We start from the raw sequence: 10,619 nt of genomic DNA on the forward strand, positions 1-10,619 counted from the left end.
GTCTGTTCCGTCCAAAGTACCCCTAAGGACTAGGACCTCCTGCCGTTCCCACACATGACCTACCCTCCTCTACGTGAGGACGAGTACTCATGGAACATCAAGATGAACCGCCAGCTAAGCATTTCCACATTCATACTTTACAATTTCAATAGTCATCCATGAGTCGTTCCTCCCCGGAACGGTCGTTAAAAAATCACAACGTTTCCTCCATCTCATATACTCTTCATCATTTATTATCCATCATTTTACTTTCATCTTTATCATCAATGTTAAGACCATCAAATACCGAACGTTCGGTCCTCACTAAGAACGAGGATGAACACTGTGGACGAAACCAAGAAGTCGCCCGTTCCAGATCAAAATAAGACCGAGAAGGTTACTTTTAGATTTAGTGAATGAACCAGGTATAATTATATATAATATATGACGAACGTTATTTACATCGTGAATCAGTTAAATGAACTGACTCTCGGGAGTTCAAACCAACACTCAAATTATAAATCAAGTATGGGGCTCTAGGTTGGATCCAACTCGGCTGGTGACATTCGATAAGGTGCCACCGAAGTGGGTCCTACCGTCGACACCAAATCAATTGTAAACTCTACCTCGCGAGGAGGAGGTAGTCCAGGTACCTCGCCTAGAAAAACGTCTGGGAATTCATCTACAACCGATCCTCCTCCACTCAGCTTACTATCGGACGATCGTTCATAACTTGAACCTTCAAACTCTTCATTCGAGTGCGTCATGATCAGAAAGCAACTGGCGCCCTCCATGATGTCTTCTTTTAGCTGACCGAGCGTCATAGATAAGTCTTCTTGTTCTTCATCAGGAAAGACTAACTCCTTCTTACCACAATCTATGAGAATGCGATTGGTAGCCAACCAATCCATTCCTAAAATCACCTCCAACTCTTTTAGAGGTAAACAAATGAGGTTCACCATATATCTACGCCCCTCAACCTCTATAGGACATCTAACACAGACTGTAGACGTCCTAACCTCACCAGCCGCTGGGGTTGACACCACCAGGTCGAACTGCATCTCACTCTCTGTCAATCCCAGTTTCATAACGCACACCTTCGAGATGAAAGAATGTGTTGCCCCCGAGTCAAATAATACACAACAAGACTTTCCATATAGTAAGCATGTACTGATGATAAGTGTACCTGAGCTTGTTGCTTCAGCACTCGTTATTGCATATAAACGTCCAACCGCCTACGCTCGGCCACCCCTTCCTTGTTGAACTCTTCCTGAGTTTGGTGGCCTCATGACCGCTCGTCCCCCCATATTACACTCGCTCTCCAGATGACCGTTTCTTCTACAGCGAGTGCAATATTTCCCTCCTACCAACTGAGGGCATGATGACTTATAGTGAGGTCCCCCACACTGAAAACACTTAACTGCCCCTTGTTGTCCAGACTGTCCGGCAACAACCATTGATTGAGTGTGAGACCTACTAGCGTTCGAAGGTAACGCTGGATGAGAGTAGGGCGTCCTGCCCCGATTCAGATTAGTTCTAGTCAAAACCTGTCCCCTAGCTGATTGTTGCTGCTTCTTCTGTTGGTCCACCTCGGCCACATTCTTCTCCAACACTTTGGCCCTCTCAACCATTGTAGGAAACGACCGAATACATAGACTGGATATCAACAACTTCAAATCACTCCTCAGCCCATTCTCAAACTTCCGACACTGCCATTCTTCACTGGTTGCCATGGTGTTAAATTTTACTAAGTGCTTGAATTTGTTGGTATATTCCGAAACCTTCATTCCCCCTTGTACCAACTGAAGAAATTCCACTTTAGCAAAACGAACGTTATCTGGGAAGTATTCTTCATAAAACTTGCTTCTGAATACTTCCCATGAAATGGGACTTTGAGCGTCCGTCAATATCATCTTCATGCTCGTCCACCAATGGCTAGCCTCTCCGGTCAGCAAATATTCAGTGAACGCCAATCGATTATCGTCTGGACACCTCTTGGCGTTGTAGATCCGCTCCATATCCCGCAGCCACTGATCAGCCTCATCAGGAAGGCACTTCCCATTAAACTTGGTTGGATGATGCTGCAGAAAATTCTCTAAGCTCCACTCGGTTTGATGGGTAGCGTTGGAAGTGGAAGCTCTAGATGTACTCCTCGTAGTCGCGATAATCTCCATCAGTTGTCTCTGGGTCGATTCAGAGTTAGCACGAGCGGCTTCCAAACTCTGTAAGGCGGTAGTGTTCTGCTGCACCAAGGCAGCGTTCTACTGTTGGAGCGCTTCTATCATTGATTCCAACAGTCTGGTCTTGTCGGATACAACACGATCAATAGGTTGAGGAAAAGGTCTTGGTGCCATTAGTTCTCTGAGAAGCAGAGAAAACAATCGTTAGTTGAGTTCAAAGAGTTTAAAACACTCATCAAACGAACCTTAAGCACACAATAAAGACATGGTGTACTCATAACCTACAGTGTTCCTTAAGGAACAAAACTGCTCTGATACCACTAATGTAACATCCCAAAAATACAGCAATATACTATATGATAGAATGATTACATTTAATAATAATTCAGATCAGCCTTAAAATTCAAAAGAAGGTACGGTTTATGGCCGAACGGCCTTACAAAAAGTTAAAATCTTAAAATGTATAGAATAAGCAAACCTGACCGAACGGTTTACAAAATCAGCATCGGATGGTCATACAAAAGGGAAGGAAAAGGTGATCGAACGATCACTTTACAGAATAACTAAACTACTGATCGAACGTCCTACTGTTCGGTCTTCAATTCTACTTCTACTAAATTTTCTTCTTCCAGCGCCTCTTCCAGCAGCTTCTCTCCATCTGCTCACATCCACACGGATGATCATTGCAACGACAAGGACGGACGTTGATAACAGTTGAAAAACTGTTATTTTCATGCTTAAAGTTGATACTAAAAGCAACCTTTAGACTTAGAAACTAGCTTGAAATCATGCCTTTTGTTTATATTTTCAGAAATAAGAGAGCTGGACAGGTTTATGCTTGATTTAAGTGTTTTTGTGCAGGTTTTGAGGTGAATTTGGTGAAAGAAGTGAAGAATAAGAGAGAGGACATTAGAAAAGACAAGAAAGAGTGCAAAAAGGAGAAGTCGAAGGCACCGCTCAGCGGCAAACTACCGCTGAGCGGCACTCAAGAGGTGACGTTGGAACCGCTGAGGGGCAAAATGGCCGCTGAGGGGAAGAAAGAAGACGCGCAATCACCGCTGAGCGGTAAATACCGCTGAGCGGCACTTTTTGGGCTTGGACTTTTGTAATCTTTTGTAACTCTAGATTAGTATATAAGGGCTTGCACGTCCTATAGTTAGATATCTTTGGCAGAAACGAGGCAAACACTCTCTCTTTCACCCCTTTGAAGGAGGATCTTGGATGCTCAGGCTACCTCTTCACCTTTATTGGGTTTATTCTTTCATACTTTCATTGTAATTCATCTAGGTTCACCATGAATATGGTGAACTAAACCTTGTATGTTTGTTGGGGAATCAAAGTAATCTCTTGAAGCTCTCATATATGGATTTGTTGAGTACATCTTTGAATTAAGACATATGCTTTCTTTCATCATTAGTTAGGGTTTTTCCTCTTTGCTCAATGCTTGCATTGTTTAACTCATTCTAATGCATGATTATTGGTTTTGTTGATACGGACACGTACGGGGAAATCTAGATCCGGGGAATTTCTCTCAATATTATACTGACAATATTATATTGGTTGCCCTTAAGCTCTTGCGCAAAATAAACTAATCATTAGGAATGCTAGGAATTGTATGAACTATTTGATTAGGGAGAAGCCATCTAGAATGGTACTTTAGAGAGTGGCATTAACAATGATGATTTGAATGTTGAATTCCTAAAATGTATGAGAGTGGATGAGATGAAATTGACCCCCAACAACATATTCATTCATATATTCCATTGAAAGTGTTTATCTTTTGTCTTTGCCATTGATCAAAATTCATGCATACATGTTTATTTTCTGTCTTGCATTTTAAACCCAAATATTTCGTTTGTAAGTCTTAGTTAATCAAGAAACCACATAACTAAACTAGGCCGTGAGTCCTTTGGGAAGAACGATACTTGGTCTTACCAAGTTTTATTACTTGAACGATTCGGTCATACTTGCCGATTGTGAAACAAGTTTGTGACATCATATTTTGGTGCTTACAAATTTGTCCATCAAGTTTTTGGCGCCGTTGCCGGGGACTCGTGGTTTAACTGGTTAATTTGTGTGATTATTGATTATCTTTGACTTATTTTTTTATTTTTAATTTAAATTTCGAATTTTTTTTTATTTTATTTTATTTTTCTGTTTATATTTTTCAGTTTGTATTTGATTTGATTTGATTTGATTTTATTTTATTTTTTTTTGTTTTTTGTTTTTCTGTTTTCTGTTTTTATTTTCTGTTTTTTATTTTTCGGTTTTTATTTGATTTTATTTTATTTGATTAGATTAGATTTTATTTTATTTTATTTTATTTTCTGTTTTTATTTTTCTGTTTTTATTTTTCTGTTTTTATTTCCTATCTTCTTATCTTTTCAATTATATCCTTTGATTTTTTTTTCTCTATCTTTTTGTGCTAACAATTGTTTTTAGGGTTTTGTGCCTAATGTCTGCAGAATGCAATTTGGTCAAGAGTTTAACTATAGGGGCACTCAATTCTACCAAAGTAATCTCAACCAATGGTGGGAACCTCACTCAAGCATGGATCAAAGCCAATTTTGGCAAGCTGCTGGACAATTTGAGAACCAACCACAACAACAATGGCAGCAACAACCCTTTCTATCAGGAAGTTTGGATAGGTTGGAGGACACCCTTCAACGATTTTTGAAAAATTCCGACTCTACTCAGAAAAGCATTGAAGAATCATGTAAAAGAATGGAGATGCAACTTCGTTACATCAATCAGAGATTGAATGATGATGTTAATACTGAAGTTAACCTTAAGGAGGAAGGGCAAGTCATTATCACTGAAAGTGACAAGATTCTTGATGAGGAAAAATTAAAGGGAGATGAGGAAAGGGTAGAGAGAAAAGAGAAAGAAGAGTTGAGTGAGAAAGATAAAGATGAAGAAAAAGAAAAAGAAGTGGTTGAGAGAGAAGAGAGAAAGAAAATTTGTGTGAAAATAAAGAAGTTGAGGAGAAAAAGAAAAGGGAAGAAAAAAATAAAAGAAAAGAAAAAGAGAAAATTTAGGGAGAGAAAAAGGAAGAAAAAGAAGATGAGAGGAAAGAAGAAGGAATCATATGAAAAATCCCATCCTCATCTAAAGAAGAATCATAGGAAGGAAAAGAAATTCAAGTGCTTTATGGAAATCTTCAAGAAATTGGAGATTAAAGTTCCTATGATTGAGACATTGCAACAGGTTCCTGGTTTGATCAAATTTTTGAAGAAGTTCAGTAGAAAGAAGAAAAAGAAGAAGGAACTTGAGCTTGGGTCAAGCTAATGACGTTAAAAGAGCGCTTGCTGGGAGGCAACCCAGTTGATTTAAGAACTTTTGATTTTATTTTGGTTTTGTAATTTTTAATTTGTGGACATTATTTTTGTAATTATTTTGTTGGATTTAGCATCTACTGAAGGATGCTAGGTGGTTAAGTATCTACTGAAGGATACTAAGTTTGTAACACCTACTGATGGGTGTTGGTGGATTTTGGGTCAGGCTCGTGACGTTAAACAAGCGCTACCTGGGAGGCAACCCAGTTGATTGATTGTTTTCTGTTTGTTTATTTTTAGGATTTGCATAAGCATTTTTAACATTGAATTGCAGGGAACCTATGAGGGGTATGCTAGGAAGGCACGTAGGTCAAGAAAAGAAGGAGAAGGGCACATCACGAAAGTGCCGCTGAGCGGCAATTACCGCTGAGCGGTACTATCGCAGATGGGCTTAAGTTCCCCTTAGCGGAACCCGAGCCCATTGGGGTAATTTTAAACCCTAAGCTGCGCGTTTTTACATTCTTTCAAGCTCTTCTCTGCACTAAGACTCCCACATATCTCCTCTTAGGTTTCCCACATCTTTTTACTCTTCCCTCTTTAGAAAATTTCTCTTCCACTCACTTTTACACTAGTGTGCTATCAAAGTTTGGGGTTGGAAGAGAGCATTCTAGTTTGGAAGCATTCTCATATCATCTAGCATCTCCACCCAAGTAAGTAAAATGCATTTTGTTCATTCTAGGGTTTTTGAAATTGACTGTGATTGTCAAAGCATGAATATTTAGGGGTTTTGATTTCTATGCATGATTTGATGATATATTTGATGTTTGAACCGATTAAATTGCTTGATTATGAACTGGAAAACTGAAAATTGCATTTGGGTGGAGTTAGGACAGTTTAAAAACGAGATTTGGAAAAATCTGCAGATCACCGCTGAGCGGCATTTACCGCTGAGCGGCACTCTGCCAGATTTGCTTTTTCTGGTTTGTTGCGTGTTTGAATGTGGCACTGGTGGCGCTGAGGGGAAATTCTGGCCCTCAGCGGTGGTTTAGCTTCAAAAGGAGTTTTGTTTTGTGTTTACTAATGATTAACATCGTGTTCTGTGGTTTTGGATTTATGTTTGAATGCAGGAATGGCATCCTCTTCAGGAAAGAGATTGAAAACCATGGCAACCAAGAGAAAGGCAAAGGAACCAGAGCAGCCCCATAATGGCAGGTTCCTCTCTAGGAAACATGAGAAGCACTTTAGGGTGGTTCAGGACAGGAGACTTCTAATGGAGAGAAAGGTTGGAATGATACCTAACTTTGCTCCTCAATTTGGAGAGCAAGTGTTAGGGAATGATTGGGGGAAGCTAGCCACTTATCCATCACCTGCCAACATAGCTGTGGTGAAAGAATTCTACACCAATGCAAAGAAGATTGGTGATTATCCAGCTGAGAATTATTTGGGCTATGTTAGAGGCCATGCTATCAGGTATGATCCTGACTCCATCAATAACTTTCTGGATACGGTGTGGGCTGGTGAGCAATGCCAGTTTGCTCTTAGCATGGAGGAAGGTGCTGACTTTGAGGATGTTGAGAGAGTATTGTGCATACCTGGAGGACACTTCCAAAGGAATAGATCTGGCTCAGTGGTTAATATTAGGAGGACAGATTTGACTCTCTTGCAAAGTATTGGATGGCATTTTCTCATGCCAACATTCAGCCATGTTCACATGTGTCAGATATTACTCTCAGCAGGGCACTCTTCATCTACTGTGCTATCAGAAACTTGAATGTTAATATTGGGCAGGTGATAGCTGATGAGATTAGTGTGTGTGCTAACACCTCAAACAACAAAGCACCACTGGGACATCCTTCTTTGATCACTCACCTTTGCAAGCTAGCTGGGGTGGACACTTCTGTTCCACCATTTGAGAGGCCAAGAAAAGCTATAGATGAGGCCTATTACAGACAGTACTGTGGAGGTGATGAGGCAGCCCAGCCAGTGCCACCACGCCAGGCTCGTAGAGAGAGAAGGCCAGCACAGAGCAGGACTTCTGCTGATACTCATGAGGCAGAACCATTCCAGATGAAGGACATGTATATGTCTCTTATAGGTGCTCAGTTGCAGTCCATCCACAGAGGGCAGGTGGCCACGGCTGAGATGATAGTGGGGATGTATGATACCCCTCCAGCACACAGGTGGACTATGGATGAATTCCATAATGTGGTAGCTTGGCCAGAAGAACCATGGCATGGAGGAGCTGAAGCAGCTGAAGCTTCAGCCCGAGACATGGATGAAGATGAAGCTGAGGAGGAGGATGCATTTGATGAAGATGATGATGAAGAGGAAGAGGAAGATACAGAGAGCTCGGACTGATGAGGAGCTGAGATAGCATTTACTGATGAATGCTATCATATGATTATGCTTTTGTGGTTTAAGTTTTCTGAACTTATTTGTTTTTGTTTTTAGATTAGGGTTTGATGTACTCTATTGAACACCTGGTTCCTTATGATGGTTTGCTATTAACTGTGATTGTGTGATAAGTAATGATTGAATGATGCTTATTGATTGATTAATGTTGAGCTGATGTGCACATTAAAATGCTTATACAGGTGATTCACAAGCTTTGTGAACAAATGCAGGGTATCATGATTGTGATTGTGAAATTAAGCAGGATGTGCATGTCAAATGTGAATGAGCTTATATGTGAGGTTTTGAGCTCCAGAGTTGTTATTGTTGAATGCTGTTACTTTGAAAGCATGAATGACTTTGCCCAGGTTTTCTATGATTGAATCAATTGCTTGTTTTGCATCATATGATCAAAGGCCGTGTTTTTGAAACCCTTTTTATTGGCCAAATTCATAAAGTTAGCCTTCTAAAAGAGAACACGTTGTGTTCTATCCTTTGAACCCTTAGCCTTAAATATACACTGAACACCCTTGATTGAAAATCTTTACCTTGAGTTAAGTAGAAGATCTTGTGTGGTATTGTTAAATGTTCAAGTTTGGGGTTATTGGGGAAACATGAAAAAGGAAAAAACATTGAGCTAAGAGCTAAAAAGTAAGAATATGCAAAGAAAAGAAAAGAAAAAGAAGCAAAGCTCAATGCAAATGCAAAAGCAAAGGCAAAAGAAAGTTGGGAATGAATAAGAAGATTGTGTTGTTATGATTCTCTTAACTCAAGGATTTTGTGATCCAGAAAAACCAATTTTCTTGTTAGCCCAGCCACATTATAAGCCATTGAAAAGTCCTTGTGATGATGCATGCTTGTGAATGTATTTGATTGTGGTTAAATGAAAGGCAAAGTTGATTCATGTGACATTGTGATAGTGGAGTGAATGAGTGAAACACTTTACCTCTTATACACTTGTGTGTTGAGTGAAACACTTTACCTAGTGAGGAAATATTCCATAAGCACATAAACATCCATGCTTAATTGATTGATCATTCATGAAAAATAGCATTTGTTGGAATTTAAATGACCTTGTGAACACTAAAGCATGTGCACATCTTGATTGAACTCTTGGTCATAAGTTTGAGTGAAGTTGTTACTTATCTTGAAAGAGAGGATTTTTGAATGAGTGAACCATCATATGAATTGGTTGGAGATGGAGTTACATTTTGTTTGCTTGAGGACAAGCAAAGTTCTAAGTTTGGGGTTGTGATAACAGTTGAAAAACTGTTATTTTCATGCTTAAAGTTGATACTAAAAGCAACCTTTAGACTTAGAAACTAGCTTGAAATCATGCCTTTTGTTTATATTTTCAGAAATAAGAGAGCTGGACAGGTTTATGCTTGATTTAAGTGTTTTTGTGCAGGTTTTGAGGTGAATTTGGTGAAAGAAGTGAAGAATAAGAGAGAGGACATTAGAAAAGACAAGAAAGAGTGCAAAAAGGAGAAGTCGAAGGCACCGCTCAGCGGCAAACTACCGCTGAGCGGCACTCAAGAGGTGACGTTGGAACCGCTGAGGGGCAAAATGGCCGCTGAGGGGAAGAAAGAAGACGCGCAATCACCGCTGAGCGGTAAATACCGCTGAGCGGCACTTTTTGGGCTTGGACTTTTGTAATCTTTTGTAACTCTAGATTAGTATATAAGGGCTTGCACGTCCTATAGTTAGATATCTTTGGCAGAAACGAGGCAAACACTCTCTCTTTCACCCCTTTGAAGGAGGATCTTGGATGCTCAGGCTACCTCTTCACCTTTATTGGGTTTATTCTTTCATACTTTCATTGTAATTCATCTAGGTTCACCATGAATATGGTGAACTAAACCTTGTATGTTTGTTGGGGAATCAAAGTAATCTCTTGAAGCTTTCATATATGGATTTGTTGAGTACATCTTTGAATTAAGACATATGCTTTCTTTCATCATTAGTTAGGGTTTTTCCTCTTTGCTCAATGCTTGCATTGTTTAACTCATTCTAATGCATGATTATTGGTTTTGTTGATACGGACACGTACGGGGAAATCTAGATCCGGGGAATTTCTCTCAATATTATACTGACAATATTATATTGGTTGCCCTTAAGCTCCTGCGCAAAATAAACTAATCATTAGGAATGCTAGGAATTGTATGAACTATTTGATTAGGGAGAAGCCATCTAGAATGGTACTTTAGAGAGTGGCATTAACAATGATGATTTGAATGTTGAATTCCTAAAATGTATGAGAGTGGATGAGATGAAATTGACCCCCAACAACATATTCATTCATATATTCCATTGAAAGTGTTTATCTTTTGTCTTTGCCATTGATCAAAATTCATGCATACATGTTTATTTTCTGTCTTGCATTTTAAACCCAAATATTTCGTTTGTAAGTCTTAGTTAATCAAGAAACCACATAACTAAACTAGGCCGTGAGTCCTTTGGGAAGAACGATACTTGGTCTTACCAAGTTTTATTACTTGAACGATTCGGTCATACTTGCCGATTGTGAAACAAGTTTGTGACATCATATTTTGGTGCTTACAAATTTGTCCATCAGACGTACAAAACCAGACAACACAAGAACAATGCAGGGTAAGCTTATGTAATTTAATTCAAATAATAACATACATTTATCATATTCAAACACACCTAGTACATTTCAACATACGATTCAAACAAGGCCTACTACTAGACTGACTCTCCCGACGATATGAATTTTGTGTAGCTACGACGTTCCTGCACCCGGGTGATGTAGTAACTGGAATACTCTCATCAG

At 39.5% G+C, this 10,619-nt stretch overlaps 1 protein-coding gene across 1 annotated transcript; it reads right to left on the reverse strand.

The window, feature by feature from the left end:
• Positions 1-1,214: 1,214 nt before the first annotated feature.
• Positions 1,215-2,153, reverse strand: LOC148195407 (uncharacterized). Its single transcript, XM_088095194.1, has one exon. It carries the CDS (start codon positions 2,151-2,153, stop codon positions 1,215-1,217), a length of 939 nt encoding a protein of 312 aa, XP_087951320.1.
• Positions 2,154-10,619: the final 8,466 nt, after the last annotated feature.

This window comes from Vigna umbellata, chromosome 7 (assembly GCF_029865625.1).
Source record: "Vigna umbellata cultivar VRB3 chromosome 7, Vumbellata_1.0, whole genome shotgun sequence".
NCBI classification, from domain to species: domain Eukaryota; kingdom Viridiplantae; phylum Streptophyta; class Magnoliopsida; order Fabales; family Fabaceae; genus Vigna; species Vigna umbellata.

Excerpts from the sequence above, each read along its gene's own strand:
- LOC148195407 (XM_088095194.1), bottom strand. The coding sequence starts at position 2,153 with ATGGAGATTATCGCGACTACGAGGAGTACATCTAGAGCTTCCACTTCC.